This window comes from Lepidochelys olivacea (assembly GCF_965140295.1).
Source record: "Lepidochelys olivacea isolate rLepOli2 genome assembly, chromosome: 6".
NCBI classification, from domain to species: Eukaryota; Metazoa; Chordata; order Testudines; family Cheloniidae; genus Lepidochelys; species Lepidochelys olivacea.
Window position 1 is genome coordinate 105,558,642 of NC_140416.1, and position 18,683 is coordinate 105,577,324.

The window sequence follows — 18,683 nt, forward strand, 5'->3', positions numbered from 1 at the left end:
CCATTTTTTGTCTACTTTTGAGGAAGTGTCTCAAGGACCTCATTTTACTAAATATTTAACTAGATTTGAATGTTTTTGAAGTACTATATTTCTGGTGATCCAATCCCTGGTTATTATAAATCTTCACAGCTTTAACCCATGCCAAAGCATGTTGCGAGTCACTGGAATGGGATTTTTTTTTTTTCTGTCTAGGGCATGGGTCCTACGAATTGCTGACCTCTTTGCCCCAACCTGTCAAACTGTGGCCTGCCAGGCCATTCTTACACACCCTTAGAAAAATTGTACCTTGCTCTGCCCTGGAGTGAGCAGGGTGTACCTGATCAGTGTCTGATCACCACTTGATCTCTGATCTCTCCTGGCACTTGAGATTTGGGTTACAATTCAGTGCAACCCCCAGTAATGGCTCGTTGGCCTGCTGTTCCAAGCTGCTGCTGCTGCTATTCTCTCCAAAAGGGAAGGCTGCTCAGTTCTAGTCTAAACTAACTTAGCTATGGGGAAAACCTGCTAGATCAATAAGCCAGTGCCTCCTTTGTAAGTAGGACAGAAGGCTCCAGTAATAAAGAGTTTGCAAGCTGGAGTAGGAATTCTCCTGCAGAACATGCCACAGCTAACCAGTTTAACCTTGCAGGCCATAGGCCAGAGCAGTTTGCTGCGGATTTCCCTATCCTGAATGAATCTCACAGGGTTTGTGGGGGGGAAGGGGACAGAGAGGGAGAACAAACAGGGCAAGGGCAGATTGTCACCCACAGGGCTTCAGAGCCCCAGAGGAAGACAAAGTAACTCCCACGATAGCAGCGTCCCCCCGAAGGGGCAGGGCAGGGTCGCCCTCTAGGCGCTGCGGCGGCTCCCCGGCGCGGGGGACGCGCTGTCCGCTGGAACGGGCGAGCGACGGGACCCCGGAGGCAAAGCGGAGGGATGCGGCTCAGCCCCGAGAGCGCGGGGAGTGCCAGGCGCGGGATTACAGCGGGCAAAGGGCAAGGGCAGAGCCGTTCATCGCCGTCTCGCCACGGCAGCAGGGAAAGCAGGTGCCTGCCCGCGCCCTCCCCGCGACGGCTGCCGGCAGCCGCTCCCCCGCGCTGCCCGCGCCTACCTAGGATCTCCCACCGCCGCTGCGTGTGGGGCTGCTCCGTGTAAACCCACTCGAAGTCCCCGCGGGTGACCCTGTTGCCCATGTTCGCCCTGCCAGTGCTCCCGGCTCCGCGCCTCGTCCCACCCCCAGCCGGCCCCGGGCTTTATACCGCCTGGGCTCACCTGAGGGGCGGGCGCAGGCTCGGCCCGGCCCCCGCCTCCCCGCCCAGCCCGGTTCCGGGACTGCCTGCTCCTTTCTCCGGCCAGCGCTTCCTCCCACCCCGGCCCCAGCCCTGCCCCGCGGCTCAGAGGGGAGGCCGGGTTGGGGGAGACACAGGGGTGAAATGTGGGTGAGACTGGGTTACCCTGGGCCGAGCTGCACCCGAATGGGATGGGTCAGGAAGCCTGGTGAGGGTGAGACTGGGTTACCCTGGGGCGGGATGAGGTAGGATGGGTCAGGAAGCCTGGTGAGGGTGAGACTGGGTTACCCTGGGGCGGGATGAGGTAGGATGGGTCAGGAAGCTTGGTGAGGGTGAGACTGGGTTACCCTGGGGCGGGATGAGGTAGGATGGGTCAGGAAGCCTGGTGAGGGTGAGACTGGGTTACCCTGGGGCGGGATGAGGTAGGATGGGTCAGGAAGCCTGGTGAGGGTGAGACTGGGTTACCCTGGGGCGGGATGAGGTAGGATGGGTCAGGAAGCCTGGTGAGGGTGAGACTGGGTTACCCTGGGGCGGGATGAGGTAGGATGGGTCAGGAAGCCTGGTGAGGGTGAGACTGGGTTACCCTGGGGCGGGATGAGGTAGGATGGGTCAGGAAGCCTGGTGAGGGTGAGACTGGGTTACCCTGGGGCGGGATGAGGTAGGATGGGTCAGGAAGCTTGGTGAGGGTGAGACTGGGTTACCCTGGGGCGGGATGAGGTAGGATGGGTCAGGAAGCCTGGTGAGGGTGAGACTGGGTTACCCTGGGGCGGGATGAGGTAGGATGGGTCAGGAAGCCTGGTGAGGGTGAGACTGGGTTACCCTGGGGCGGGATGAGGTAGGATGGGTCAGGAAGCCTGGTGAGGGTGAGACTGGGTTACCCTGGGGCGGGATGAGGTAGGATGGGTCAGGAAGCCTGGTGAGGGTGAGACTGGGTTACCCTGGGGCGGGATGAGGTAGGATGGGTCAGGAAGCCTGGTGAGGGTGAGACTGGGTTACCCTGGGGCGGGATGAGGTAGGATGGGTCAGGAAGCCTGGTGAGGGTGAGACTGGGTTACCCTGGGGCGGGATGAGGTAGGATGGGTCAGGAAGCCTGGTGAGGGTGAGACTGGGTTACCCTGGGGCGGGATGAGGTAGGATGGGTCAGGAAGCCTGGTGAGGGTGAGACTGGGTTACCCTGGGGCGGGATGAGGTAGGATGGGCCAGGAAGCCTGGTGAGGGTGAGACTGGGTTACCCTGGGGCGGGATGAGGTAGGATGGGTCAGGAAGCCTGGTGAGGGTGAGACTGGGTTACCCTGGGGCGGGATGAGGTAGGATGGGTCAGGAAGCCTGGTGAGGGTGAGACTGGGTTACCCTGGGGCGGGATGAGGTAGGATGGGTCAGGAAGCCTGGTGAGGGTGAGACTGGGTTACCCTGGGGCGGGATGAGGTAGGATGGGTCAGGAAGCCTGGTGAGGGTGAGACTGGGTTACCCTGGGGTGGGATGAGGTAGGATGGGTCAGGAAGCCTGGTGAGGGTGAGACTGGGTTACCCTGGGGCGGGATGAGGTAGGATGGGTCAGGAAGCCTGGTGAGGGTGAGACTGGGTTACCCTGGGGTGGGATGAAGTGGAAGGGGTGGGGTGGCAAGAGTGAGACTGCAATGGGCTATGCTGGGTTACAGTGGGCTGTGGTGGGTGGGCTGTTTTAGAGCTGATGGCCTGTGATGGGATGGGTTACTGGAGGGTGGGGGTGGGTTGGGTTGGGTTGGGAAAGAATGGGATGGCTCCTGTTAGAATAGGTTACACATGGCTGGGTTGGGATGTTGGATCATATTAAAGAAATTCTGTAGTAAAATCACAAATGAGTTTGATTCCCCATACTTTAAATTTTAAAGTTTTAAGTTTTAAATTCCAGGGTATTACTAATTAAGAGGTCTCTTGATTTTTGGTACTGTTTCTCTATGTGTGAAACTTGCAAGCTGCTAATTGTGTTAGTACCTTCTAAGACAGAGTCTGTTCTCAAAGCAATTCTTTGTAACAACAACTACTCACACAGAGAGAGACTCAAAGCAATACTCTGTAACAACAGAAACAGCACCCAGAGACTCCCCGCCCTTTTGTTGTATTCATCTCACTTTGTTAACAATTGTTATTAAAATAGAGATAGAGGATGTATGTGGATGTATGCTTGGTGTGGATAATAACTGAATGATCAGGGAGGTGCCAGCCTAAGAATCCAGTGTCCATCGGCTGAAGAAGGTATCAAGTGGAAATAACCAGAGGACCCCCGGAGGGCAGATTGGAATCCACCCAACAGCCTCAAGAATGAGAGAACCAAAGAACAAGATAACATCTGGCAGCACGGAGCTGTCAGGAATGTGCCATCTGCTGATTGATTCAGCAACAGCATGATGAAGCAATTCCCATAGACTGGCATAGGAAGAAATTCCTATAAAAATGGACTCTAGAAAGTGAGAACTTTGGGGTCTGATTCTGCAAACCAACTTCCAGGAGCAACGGATGAGCATCTGAGAAGGCCCTGCTCCCTCCTCATGTCCAGGCCACCTGGCCAGTGACTTGGCATGAGCAACTCTAAGGCTGGTAAGTATGGTAACAACCTTGCAGAACCTGTGTGTGTGTGTTTGTATGAATGGATGTGTGAATAAATATGAAATTGAATGGAATGTTATAGCTATAACTAACTGCCTACTATGATTCTTTCTGTATTCACAATAAATGTGGCATTTTGCCTTTTCCCCTTTAATAAGATCCTGCTGGTTTTTATTTTATTGGTATAACAGGGATAGAGAGGGCTGGAATTGGCTGGGTTGGGTTGGATGAGTTTTTGGAAATAGGTTGGGTTACAAGGGGTTGGAATGGACTGCGATGGTGTGTGTTAGAATGGCTTACACGTGCATGGGTTGGGAAACAATGGGTTGAAATGAGGTGGGTTGGGTTGAAATGTGTTATATGGAGATAGGTGGGTTAGGGTACAAGGGGTTAGAATGGGATAAGTTGGAATGGGTTATATGGAGATAGGTGGGTTGGGATACAAGAGTTTTTAATGGAATGGGATGGTTTTTGTTAGAATGGGTTACATGGGGATAGGATGGGATGGGTTCAAATGGGGTGGCATGGGTGGGTTATACAGGGATGGGGAAGGTTCAGATAGCTAGAAGAGTAAGGAATGGGCTGGACTGGAGTGGGTTAGCATTAACTGCTTCTGGAATTATTTATAAGTATTTTGTCCTGGGAGAGTTGTAACAAGACTTCACTATAATGAACAGCATAGTTTCATTTCTTTTATTACATACTTAATGCAAGAGTGTAAAGAATGCTGCATGACACATGTCAAGGCTGATTCCCCACTCTGGCCCTTTGAGTGGAGAAGATGGGAGCCCACAAGGATTCTAAACATTAATACTGGCCACTCCAGCCTTGTATTAAACTCCCAAGGTTACAGCTTTTTTGAGAGCCCAGGAAGGTGCACTTGGGAATTCCTTCCTGTGGGGTACCCTCAAGCCCTTTCACACCCCCTCCAGGGAATAGCTGAAAAAGAAAACAAAGGAAATCAGCTGTGGCCACCAGCTAATTAAATAATGTGCACAAACCTTTTAGGACACAAAATCCAATCCTGTTCTTAAAAAAGGTAAATTTTATTAAAAACAAAAAGAAAGAAATACATTTGAAAACACAGGCTATTGCTAGATTTAAAAAACCCACTTACAAAAGTTAAGCATCAAGAATAACCTTCTTGAGGTCCAGCTTAAAGGTTACAAGCAAAACAAAAGCATTTGGGTTTAGCACAGTGGAGTCCACAAGCCATAAAGAAATAAAAAGAAATAAACCTAATCGCATCTTCCTAGACACTTCCTGATCTACTTACATATTTGGGGTTTCAAATGAGTAGTTTTTAGGTATAATCTGATGATTTTTCATACCTGGCCCAAAGCTTCTTACAGCATTGCTGCTCTGCTCCCTCTCTCTGGAGAACAAGAGACAGACAAAGGGGAAGTTTTTTCCCAGTTTTAAAAAGTTCTAGCCTTCCCACTGGCTCTTTTGTTCAGGTGCCCACTCCCTTCCTTTTACCTATACAGGGAGACTTTTTAACCCTTTACAGGTAAAGCAAGTAGAGAACAACTACTAAGAGGGATTTGATAGCTAACTGGCTGGGTGGGTGTCCATAAAAGGGAGCTACCCCCACCCCTTTCATTTATCACAACTCACATTTATCAGAAAAGTCAAGAGTAGAAGTTCAGCGGAAGGAGTTCTTGCTACTTGACATTGTGACCTTTCCTCCCTAGGCTATGGTAGTAAATATTTAACAAGAAATAAGTGCCTTTGTGGGGTCATTTCTTCTTGGGGGATTCTGGGTACCTGTAGAATGGACTGTTGACATAACTTAGCTATTACTTCTTTATTACATGGACATTTTAATGTCAGATTGATGCTATGTCTACAATGCAAAAAACACCAGGTAAGTTCCTAGAGGATAGGTCCAGCAATGGCTATTAGTCAGTATAGGCAGGGATGTAATACCATGCTCTGAGTGTCCCTAGCCTCTGTTGACAGAAGTTGGGAGTGGATGACATGGATTGGATCACTCAATGATTGCCTGTTCTGTTCATTCCCTCTGAAGCACCTGGCACTGGCCACTGTTGGAAGACAGGATACTGGGCTAGATGGACCATTGGTCTGACTCAGTATGGCCGTACTTATGCTTTGGGATGTGTGTGGTTTGGTGAGGTGTATGCTACTAAGTAGGGGGCAGGGAGGGGAGCAGTGCTTCTGCGTGATTTGTCTAGAAATGAATGTCCATTATGGAATTTACATTGATTGATGGGATAATGATACAGCTTACACTTCCTTATTTTTGAGCATCTTCTCCCCTATGCAATTTTTTTTTACTCCAATTGTGACAAATGATCCATCAGCATTTAATATCACCTCCATAAAAAAAGAAAATATCTTTGAATATTTCTCACTTTGCTCTAGTAAAGTCCATGCACTTGTTTCAGATGCAGGCAAAGCTTTGGAGAATTTCCTTTTGAGGAACCTTGCCAAGTGAGAATGATACAAATCTTTATCCCTATAATGTAGATAAATATTTCATGCTCACTTCCCCCACTTTCCTGTGTTGCACTGTGGAAATGCTTGACCTGGATGAGAACTCTTCCTTCTTTCTTCTTGATAGAAACAGGATGTCACATTTCTCCAGTCTCCTGGCCATTTTCAGGCAGTATTTTCAGTAGCAATGAGCAGTCAAACCATGATGAATCTGTTGCTGAAGCTCCAGCTCTTACTAAGGCATAATTCAAATATTTGAACACAATTGATCCTCATTCTAGAGATGAGAAGTAAAAAATGTAAGATGGTCAAAATCTGAGACATCCATATATTAATTACTCTCTGTCTAGACATCTTTTCCTGAACACCTCAAGAAATACTTAAATAAGATGGTCAAGTAGGAGCTGAATCTATTCTTTGATCACTGCTTATAATTTCTGGGATCCTTGTTATTCTCTACATCTCTTAATCCTGGGGTCCTTAGTTTATGTTTCCTTGTTCTGACTCTGCTTCTCAGGAACAATGGAAAGTATTGGTGCTCCCTTGATGAAGTCAGACAAAGAAGGTTTCTCTTAACCCAAAGGTCTTGCTGATCTCAATGATTATATAGGTGTCAATCTTAAATGGGAAATGTTAATCCCTCCCCCTAAGAGCCTAATGCCAGGAGGAATTGATGAGAAATATTTGTACCCTCTCATGACTCCTTTTGGGAATACTTTAGGAAGAATGGGATGGTGTTGATAAATGCCATGAACTCTCTTCCCCATCCACCATATCCTTAGGTTACCCAAAGAGCATCCTCTGCCTCTTCTGATATGGGTATTCTGCAATCTTCCATATACCTGTTGTCCCATAAATTGAGACTAGGTGTGACATTTACAGAGAAAATCAGAGGAGATCTTGGCCACTGGTTTTGCTGGATCCCAAGGTCAGCTCTGCTCATCCCATTAGTCCTAGTTATACCCCACGTACCACCCTAAATAACTTACTCTAGCCTTCTTTGCACTTTTAAAATAGCTGTAGATAATTAAGTCCCAGACTTTTTGTCCTCTCTTAGCTTGACTGCATATTTCTCCATCCTAATCTTTCTTCATAAATCAGTTCCTTGGCTTCAGCCTCCTCATATCTGAGTCGCTCTTCTCTGAATTCCATCCAGTTTTTCAGTATCTTTCTGGCAGTAAGGTCCCCAGTAACGAATTCAGTATTCCAGGTAGTTATATCAGAGTCATACAGAGGAGGACTATTGCTTCACTGCTCCATCATTTGATGCCTCTCCAGGTGCAGCCCTGAAATTATATTGGCTTTATTTATTGTTATTCATAATCATTATTATTAGGGCTGTTGATTAATCGCAGTTAACTCATGTGATTAACTAAAAAGAATCCATGATTAATTGCATTGTTAAACAATAGAATACCAATTGAAATTTATTAAATATTTTTGGATGTTTTTCTACATTTTCAAATATATTGATTTCAATTACAACACAGAATACAAAGTGTACACTGCTCACTTTATATTATTATTTTTGATTAAAAACATTTGCACTGTAAAAATGTTAAACAAAAGAAACTGTATTTTTCAATTCACCTCATACAAGTACTGTAGTGCAATCTTTTTATTGTGGAAGTGCAACTTACAAATGTAGATTTTTTTTGTTACATAACTGCACTCAAACAAAACAATGCAAAACTTTAGAGCCTACAAGTCCACTCAGTCCCACTTCTCGTTCAGCCAGTTGCTAAGACAAATAAGTTTGTTTACATTTATAGGAGATAATGCTTCCCACTTCTTATTTACAATGTCACCAGACAGTGAGAACTGGCATTCGCATGGGACTTTTGTAGCCGGCATTGCAAGGTATTTACGTGCCAGATATGCTAAACATTCGTATGTCCCTTCATGCTCCAGGAGATATGTTTCCATACTGATGACGCTGTTAAAAAAAATAATGCATTAATTAAATTATGACTGAACTCTTTTGGGGGAGAATTGTATGTCTCCAGCTCTATTTTACCCACATTCTGCCATATATTTCAAGTTATCGTAGTCTCAGATGATGACTCAGCACATGTTCATTTTAAGAACACTTTTCACTGCAGAGTTGACAAAACGCAAAGAAGGTATCAATGTAAGATTTCTAAAGATAGCTACAGCACTGGACCCAAGGTTTAAGAATCTGAAGTGCCTTCCAAAATCTGAGAGAGACGAGGTGTGGAGCATGCTTTCAGAAGTCTTAAAAGAGCAACACTCCAATGCAGAAACTACAGAACCCGAACCACCAAAAAAGAAAATCAACCTTCTGCTGGTGGCATCTGACTCAGATGATGAAAATGAACACGCGTCGGACTGAACTGCTTTGGATTGTTATCGAGCAGAACCCATCATCAGTATGGACACGTCCTCTGGAATGGTGGTTGAAGCATGTAGCGACATATGAATCTTTAGCGCATCTGGCATGTAAATATCTTGCGACGCCGGCTACAACAGTGCCATGCAAATGCCTGTTCTCACTTTCAGGTGACATTGTAAACAGGAAGCAGGCAGCATTATCTCCTGCAAATGTAAACAAACTTGTTTGTCTGAGCGAATGGCTGAACACGAAATAGGACTGAGTGGACTTGTAGGCACTAAAGTTTTAAATTGTTTTATTTTTGAATGCAGTTACATTTTTGTACATAATTCTGCATTTGTAAGTTCAACTTTCATGATAAAGATATTGCACTACAGTACTTGTAATGGGGGAATTGAAAATACTATTTCTTTTGTTTTTACAGTGCAAATATTTGTAATAAAAATAAATACAAAGTGAGAACTGTACACTTTGTATTCTGCTATAATTGAAATAAATATAGTTAAAAATGTAGAAAACATCTAAAAATATTTAAATAAATGGTATTCTATTATTGTTTAACAGTGCAATTAATCATGTGCTTTTTTTAATTGCTTGACAGCCCTAATAATAATTATTTTTATTTTATTAAGTTTTTTCCTGGCATTAGCCATTGCAAATTCTTTTTTACCTTACTGTCCACCCTCTCCTCTGGGTATCTTTCAACAATACTGCCTTCCAACTTACTCCCTACATTAAATATGCAGGTTGTGGATCCTGTTTGCCCAGATATATTCGCTTGCATTTTTCCAAGATGAATTTCATTTTGTTAGGTTTCTGTCCATATTTTAATCTCTCTAGATCCCTCTGTATTTCCTTGTCCTGACTGGCATCCACAAGCACTCCCAAATTACTATAAATCTATGCAATTATATATATATAATATACACATATTAATATATGGTGAAATCCTACCCTCAGATACAGATGCCTACTCCTACTTTCAGTGAAGACAAGGAGAGCTGTATGTGCCTCTCACATGGAGGGATTTAGCCAATGGTAGATAAACCACAATAGAGATAATTTTAGTCATCATCTGTGGAGGAGGGTATATTCACACCACTGGGTATAAGTTGGTTTACAAGAAAGTGCCAGTCTATTGGACAGTCATGGGGAAAGAAGTCATATACTTATGTACAGAACAGCTGCAGCAATAGTGTTGGATAAAATTCTCCAGACTACCCAACCAATGTACTTTAATATTCACCTTAAAGGACCACTCCTGGAAGCGAGAGATGTATGTATTTGACAGGCTTGTTCAGTCTGTGGGGAGGGATAGCTCAGTGGTTTGAGCATTGGCCTGCTAAACCCAGGGTTGTGAGTTCAATCCTTGAGCGGATTTAGGGATCTGGGGCAAAAATTGGGGATTAGTCCTGCTTTGAGCAGGGGGTTGGACTAGATAACCTCCTGAGGTTCCTTCCAACCCTGATAGTCCTTGGCCTCTTTGCCACAAGACTAAACATTAAAGTGGTGATTAATGAGCTACTGATGACTTTCTGTTCTGTGATCACCAACTAATTTCACATAAACCATAGAACAACCTTACATAGCTTACTGACCTGTGATCTAGATTTGGTCCTGTAACACACAAGTAAAAGACTCTGTGTCCCATTAAGAGGCCACTGAGTTATCCAGTCACATCTGCATTTATGTTTCTCTCTGTTATGAATGAGTCCTGGAGTTTCATTAGCACAGCTATTTTGATCAGCTGACATTAATGGAATAAAGATCAGTGTATTCATTTTATTAGAAACTGAGTTTCACAGGCTTTGTGATGCTTGAAACAGCACATTCGAAAAAGTGTTGAACGTAGTGGTTTTCTCTTATGCATACAAATTATTAAGTAAGATGCACCTTTGTGAATAAGGTGTATGGAAAATATGGAAAAATCATATTTCATATATTTATTCTGATCGGGCTATTTTGCTTTTAATAATACTTGGCTTTTATATAATATTTACCATCCATAGATCTCTAAGCACTTTACAAAGGCAGGTAGGTATCTCTAAACCCATTTTACAGATGGAGAAACTGAAGCACAGAGAGGGGAATGACTTGACAGAACTGGAAATTCATCCCAGATCTCCTGACTCCCAATCCAGTGACACAGAGGCAAAATCATGATGAAAATTATTGATTTTATTATATCAAGTAAGTGATACAAGATAATTTGGTCAGTCTACTTAAATAACTGCTGTACTTCCACTTCTCTCTTACACTTAAACTAGCTTCTTTAAGCCAAATCTTGCCACTGATCTACACCTGGAACTCTCCACTGAACTCAGTAGGAAGTTCTGAAGAATTGATGGCAATATAAATGGACATTAGGGGATTTTTGTTTGTTTGCTATGTAAACCACTCTTTTGATGGAAATCTGACATCTAGTGGTCAGTTAGATTAATCACAAATGAATTTTCCATAGATACTATTTAGTAACTTTTAGTTTTCTAGATCTGAATTAGCATTCCTCGGCACTTCTAATTAGAATAATTCTTCCTTGACATTAACTGTTGAAGATTTTAACAGAAATTCCATTATCTAATCTATCTACAATGCATTCTATCACCATGGAATCTAGACAGAATTAGAGAAATACGTCTGTAAAACAGCAGTGCTTGGATTTAGGGTGAAGGCAAGTGATTGTAACTCCCTCTCTGTTCAGTTCACAAAGGATATCTGTTTGTTAAGGGGGCAATTAGGAGCGCAAATCCTTTAGTTCAAGCTGCAGAAGCTTCTGCTTTAGCCCTGGAGGTACCAATTCAATCCACAGTGAATATCAAAATGATGATTCTTATGTGATGATACACCCAAAAAGGGATGCATTTGTATTCTTAACCTTTTCTCATCCAGCAGAATTTGGCTCAAAGACTGATTTTAGCACCTAGTTACCATGGTGATGAGCATAATAACAATGCCTAGATAGTTTTATTACATTATATTAGTGGAATCCTTAAAGTAAAACGTATACCAAAGGACAGTTTTCAGAGCCAATCAGTTTTTAAGATTAATCCTAATTTCTTTTTGGATTGACTAATTAACCACCTTTCTTTTCTATGCCTCTCTTAAATTATGATTGTAGTGGATAAATGAACACCCAAATGGACAATTCTGTTCCCTAAAGCATTCCTGTTTATAATAGAAATTGCTTGACTTTACCATCTAAAAGTTTTAGATCATTTTGCAGTGAATTGTTTAAAATATTTTAGAATGTATTGGCCCCACCTTTATCCCGATCCTTATCTAATTCAGTCTTACAGCAATTAACTAGCAATTAACAGGATAAAGCATAGGCAGTAGGAAAGCCATCTGTATTGGATTGGAAATAATTTATTTTACATAAATACTACTCCAATTTTATAATCTCATTCTCTCTTTCTTTACCACATCCAAAACAATTACAACCTTTCTGAAGATGGGTGGCTCTGTAAAGCATTTTATTTTGTTCGATGTTAGGATTTGTGGTTATTTTCTCAGTCATGTGAGACAGATTTGCTGTTCCGTACTATAAGCACTGAGCTATGAATAGGGAATGTAATCATGGAGCAATTCTGCCGTTCTGGAATTTCAGGAACAGTTTTACTTTGATCCCAGGGTTCTAATATAAACTGTTAATAAGCCTCAGACAGGTATGCATTGCTTCTAAAGCAACAAGATTATATATAAATAGATATTAATATTCCCTAATTATGAATATACATGTAGATTATTCTAGTCTGATTGGTTGTTTTTCACATTATTTCTGTGTAGGCATTACATTTACCTTTGAGCCAAAATATATGTGTCCTGAACACAGAGGGTACAGTCCACAAAGCAATTTAGGCACCTAACTTCCAGAATTAGGCACCTGCATCATTGGCGTGACACCACTGCGATCCCAAAAACTTCTGCTTGGCTGCTGCCTAACCCAGTAGGCACCTAATTTTCTACTGTAAAAGTTCCCTAGGTAACTAAATTATAGACCCCACCTTTGTCTAAAGTTTGCACACTGATACTTCCCTCTAGGTGCCTATGTCTTGCACATTTTCAGTATAGCCTTTTGAACTCCTAAGGCTCACCTCTGTCACATGTCCTCCCTAGAGAGTTTATATACAACCCAGTACCACAATAGTGGCTTCCAAGCATATTGCAAGAAATTACCATACGTGTTACAATCCTATAACTATTGAGCTATGGGATATTGAGCTGTAGGGCTCCCTCAGTGTATCTTGTTGAAGCATTTCCACTAATAAATGAATAAATAATGAAAGAGTGATTGGAGTAGGGGAACTGGACCCGAAACAGGATCTCTCACTTGCCAGGTGGGTACCCTAACCACAAACTACAGAGTCTCTCTCTCTAGCTCTTGCTCTGGCCCAATAACTATTTAAGTATTTAATGACCGTGGAACAGTCGTTGGGCCAGAGGGCAAGAGAGAAAATACATGTGAGACTGACACTGTGGTCCAGGAGTTAGGGCACCAACGTCGGAGACCCTGGATCCAGTCCCCCTTCCCCAGTCATGCTTTCATTATTTATTGACGGTGAAATGGCTTCAACAGGAGAGACTGAGGGACTCCAGATGGACAGTGGCACTATCACCTCCTTCTTCTAGCTTAGGTGGCCCCCACCTCCCATGCTGGTTTTTGTGAATTGCTGTGATGTTGCACTCCATCTGTTTTATGGAAATATGCTAATGAGTGTGACTATAACATAATTGGAATATGCTTTATGCAAAAGGTCTCTTGTAAGGTATCATTATAAAGCTTATAATCTACTGAGTGTGTTTGTATGAATGTATCATTCTTGTATCTGAAGCTAGAAATATGAAGTATTACTCTGAAGTTTTATTGTAATTATGCAAAGTGTGGGCCATTAATGGTGGCTTAGAATCTTGATGGCTCCCATTAACTAGGACAATTGGTTGTAAATGGCTCCGTTTACTTGTAAGCCTTCCTGTATACCATGGGTACCAGTCAGTGAGTAATTAAGTCTCACAGGACATGTGAACATGTCACATGATACTGGAATCCATCTAAAACCTGGTGCTTTTCCATTTAGAAGGAAGGGTGAGAACCCAGAGAGAGACAAAGGATTCCTGCCTTGTGCCAAATATATAAAAGGGGGTGGAACAGAACAAAGGAGGATTGGGCCAAAAGAAATCTGATGAGGTTCAATAAGGATAAGTGCAGGGTCCTGCACTTAGGACGGAAGAACCCAATGCATGGCTACAGACTCGGGACCGAACGGCTAGGCAGCAGTTCTGCGGAAAAGGACCTAGGGGTGACAGTGGACGAGAAGCTGGATACGAGTCAGCAGTGTGCCCTTGTTGCCAAGAAGGCCAATGGCATTTTGGGATGTATAAGTAGGGGCATAGCGAGCAGATCGAGGGACGTGATCGTTCCCTTCTATTCGACATTGGTGAGGCCTCATCTGGAGTACTGTGTCCAGTTTTGGGCCCCACACTACAAGAAGGATGTGGATAAACTGGAGAGAGTCCAGCGAAGGGCAACAAAAATGATTAGGGGTCTGGAACACATGACTTATGAGGAGAGGCTGAGGGAACTGGGATTGTTTAGTCTGCAGAAGAGAAGAATGAGGGGGGATTTGATAGCTGCTTTCAACTACCTGAGAGGTGGTTCCAGAGAGGATGGTTCTAGACTATTCTCAGTGGTAGAAGAGGACAGGACAAGGAGTAATGGTCTCAAGTTGCAGTGGGGGAGGTTTAGGTTGGATATTAGGAAAAACTTTTTCACTAGGAGGGTGGTGAAACACTGGAATACGTTACCTAGGGAGGTGGTAGAATCTCCTTCCTTAGAAGTTTTTAAGGTCAGGCTTGACAAAGCCCTGGCTGGGATGATTTAATTGGGGATTGGTCCTGCTTTGAGCAGGGGGTTGGACTAGATGATCTCCTGAGGTCCCTTCCAACCCTGATATTCTATTATTCTATGAAAGGGAGCTGCCAGTTATGAGAAATCTCCTAGTTACCACCTGAACTGGAACTAACAAGAACTGTACTGGGGAAAGGATTGGGCCCAGACTACACAGGAGTCTAGTCTGTGAAAGAAGCTTATTGGAACATCTCTGAGGGTAAGATTTACCTGTATTCAGTTTCTTAAATGTATTAGGCTTAGACTTGCGTGTTTTATTTTATTTTGCTAGGTAACTTACTTTGTTCTGTCTTTTATTACTTGAAACCACTTAACTCCTACTTTTTATTCTCAATAAAAACACTTTTGTTTATTAGTAAACCCAGAGTAAGTGATTAATATGTGGGGGAGCAAACAGCTATGCATATCTCTCTATCAGTGTTATAGAGTGTGGACAATTTATGAGTTTACCCTATATAAGCTTTATACAGAGTAAAATGGATTTATTTGGGGTTTGGTTTGGATCCCAACAGGAAGTGGGTGTCTGGGTGCTGGAGACAGGAGTACTTGCTGAGCCATTTTCAGTTAAGTCTGCAGCTTTGAGGGCGTGGTTCAGACCCTGGGTCTGTATTGCAGCAGGCTTGCATGTCTGGCTCAACAAGGCAGGGTTCTGGAGTCCCAAGCCATCAGAGAAAACGGGCTCAGAGATAGTTTCAGCACATCAGGTGACAGTCCCAAGGGGGTCTCTGTGACTGAACCCATCACAATTGCATTCTTAGATGCCTCTCTCTCCCCATTCATTGTATAGATGCCCAGATGCCTAACCCAGCTTTGCAGATCACAGGGTTGTGCCTATGATTTTCTAGGCACCTACAAGATAGGCACCATGATGCTCAGTACTGCAATGCCTAATTCCCTTCATGGATTCCATCTCAAGAACCCAATTTAATAAGAAGTAAAAGGAGAAGCAGTTTTCATATATTTTTCCACATCATTAGTACTGGCAGATTATGCTTTATTCTAAACTGGAGAGTGAGGAATAATCTGTCGATAAAAATGCCTGTTTGTACTAACCAGCTTCTGTTTCCCTGCTAATTCATGATATGTTAGACTCCATGTGATACATTAGCAGATTTTGTGGTATACATACAATCATGTTTTCAATCCTTTAAACACTTGATTCCAAGTAACATATTTCATCAATCATTTGAACTCAGAAATTCTCTTCTCCCACCCAAAAAAAGCTAGCTGCCTTGTTTGCAGGTGTAACCATATGTTTCAGCTGGTAAAGGTGGGTAGCTGTCATAAAAAATTCTATGGAGAGTCCAGACTCAAAAATATGTTTGCCAATCACAGGGAACTGTATGGTGCTTATTCAGTTAAACCATTTCTCCTGAAATGATTAGAAAATCTGGGATCCCCAATGGAAGATAAGGAAACAAGGTCAAGCTGTGATTTTCCCCTTTTAATATTGATGACGGATTTCCTATGTAACTTCACTACACATCATCAGTGCTTTGGCACACAGTAGGGCAGCATCCACTGGCCCCATCAGGCCCCGATGGACCTACACTTGCGAAAGTATCCACTAATTTTCAGTATTCAGTGTGAAACACCTAGGATCTAATTTTCAAAGCCGCAAACCACCTCTAAAAATCAGATCCAAGGTGCCTCGAAGTGAGTGCCGAAAACCTAATGCACTCAAAATGAGTGGGCTCTTGGAAAAAAATAGGCCATGGACTCTACATCAAAGGGCTTTATAGTTGAAGACTCACTGCTTTTTGGGTTGGACTAACAAAAGAACCAAAATCTCTGAGAGTCCTGCCTATCCAAAGGACAAACTTCTGAAAAGAGAGGGCTTAAGTAAGGTGCAGAGAAGTGCTTCGGTTTTTGAGACTGGCTGGTCCAAAAAACCCCCAAAATCAGGGAATGAGCTTCAACTAGAGAAAAATTTCCCTACTTGGAAACAGATAGATGCTTCATCACAGAAACAATACCACCTGGAAGTGCTCTACAGATGTCAGTTTGAAAACCACCATACAGTCCTAGGTTATTTGCCTTAATAATATGAAACTGCATTGAATTCCAAAGGTTATGTTGCACTACAAAATCCTTTTATATGGACCAGGACCCTATTGTGCTAGGCGCTGAACAAGCACAGCACAAAAAGACACTTCCCACTCCAAAGAGTTTATAACCCACAGCTGTTTCTTGAAAATTGTTGGCATTTCTAAATGGGTGTTTCAACAAAAAATATTAGCACACTGAAAAGTAAACTACACTTATACATTTAAATACTTTTCATGCTTAGTTTTATGTGATAATATGCTAAAATATTTTATTACGTGTGAGCTGTTGGAGTAAGTATTCATTTTGTGTTAACAGGCACAGCATACATTGTTTTGTAGGAACATGATTAGTTTGGCATAGGAAATTCTGCTGCCCTCGTGCTGCCATAGGACTGCATTAACTTACCTTCTTTTTTTCTAAATGATTTTTTTTAGTAATTTCGGTCAGTAATTCTTCTCTCATGTGGTGAAATGCTGGTTCAGGGTCTGATCTTTCATGCTGGGTGCCATCAACTCCCATTGACTTTAATGGGAGTGAATGGTTCAGCAGCTTGCAGGATCAGACCCAGAGTGCATAACCCATGTAAACAGATACCCAAGTGTGGGGCTCAGGAGCACTACCATTACTGCGGGCGATAGGGATGTGTAGCAGCTGCAGGCTGTTGCTCCCTGCTCCCTGTATGTGGATATGTTTACTGACGACACTGGCCATGACCCCCACCACCTTCTCATCTGTGAAATCACCTCTGTGGACTCTCCACCCAGCTGATACACATTAGTTTTCAGTGTTTTGGGCCTCCTGCATTCACTGTGATTTGGCTCTTTGAGACTTCAACACACCTATCACATGGACAGATCTATTCTGGACACCAAATGGAAAAATGAAGTCTGGTGAATTAGGAAAGCACAATTACAAATCTTCATCCATCAGAAAGAGGGGAAAATCGTGAACGAGTTAATGTATTTGCATTTGTCTTTCAGATTCATAATCTAATAAACAATAATAATTTTGCTTAGATATAATTGCACACATTAAATCTAGGGGGTTAAATGATGCTCCCTTTGCTCACGCAAGTACTCCTCTAGTGCCCGATTCTTCTCCCATCTCTTAATGCAGTGTAAATCAGGGTTAACTACTGGGAGGCATATCACACCCATTGACTTAAGTGGGACTACTTGTGTGAGTAACGCAAGCAGACACCCTGTGTGTGTGTGTGTGTATAAACTACATACAAGGGAAATAAAGGGTAAAACTTATCAGATGAGGGTTGTTGCTAGAACAGTTATACATAATTATAATGATTTAGAGGAGATAGTGGACAATACATTAGAAATGAATTTGCAATGTGAGGTGGCTGCAAAAACCAGGGCCCTACTGTGCTGGGTAAGGTAAAAGCAAAGATAAAAGAAAATCCTTGCTCTGGAGGATTTACAGCCTATAAAACATGAACATGACAGGTAGAGGGAGAAGGATGTAACATATAAACAAATTAATATGGTGAGGAATTGGTGCAGCTTTGTTAGTTACGTGTTTTGAGTTTTTTTTGTTTGATTTTTATTAATTGGGTTTGAAGTAGGGTAAAGAACAGCAGAAATGGGGCAATTAGTAAGAGTAAGTGAGAAAGAAAAGGAAGGCAGGGAAGAAGTGACAGTATAAGCAATTCATCACCTGCCTAGCTACAATCAGTAGATAGAGTTTGGTAGTCATCATGGGAGAGGTGAATCTTAAGGGGAGAGTTGAAGGAGAATAAAGTAGTAGCTATACAGATTATATCCAGGATTTTTACCACATGTAAAAGGTGGTATGTGGGAAAGTACAAAGATATTTAACAGAAGTTGACAGGTAGGGAATAAGGGTGGCTAAATTGTGAAGGACCTTAATGATGAAGACAAAAATCTTGTTTGATGCAGAGGTGAAGGCAGTCAATGGAGGGACTCAAAATGACTAACTCCTTCCTATGGTTTAGCTTTAACAATAATTCAATCTGTACCTGAATACTTTGCCAGAAACTGAGAATGGGCAACAGGGGATGGATCACTTGATGATTACCTGTTCTCTTCATTCCC

At 43.0% G+C, this 18,683-nt stretch overlaps 1 protein-coding gene across 1 annotated transcript in view; it reads right to left on the reverse strand.

Moving 5' to 3' along the window:
- DEGS2 (delta 4-desaturase, sphingolipid 2) overlaps positions 1-1,225 on the reverse strand; it is a 31,969-nt gene extending 30,744 nt beyond the window's left edge. Inside the window, exon 1 of the mRNA XM_084631264.1 lies at positions 1,091-1,225. Coding sequence (XP_084487390.1) covers positions 1,091-1,172 — 82 coding nt within the window. The 5' untranslated portion in view covers positions 1,173-1,225. The remainder of the gene's footprint in view (positions 1-1,090) is intronic.
- Positions 1,226-18,683: the final 17,458 nt, after the last annotated feature.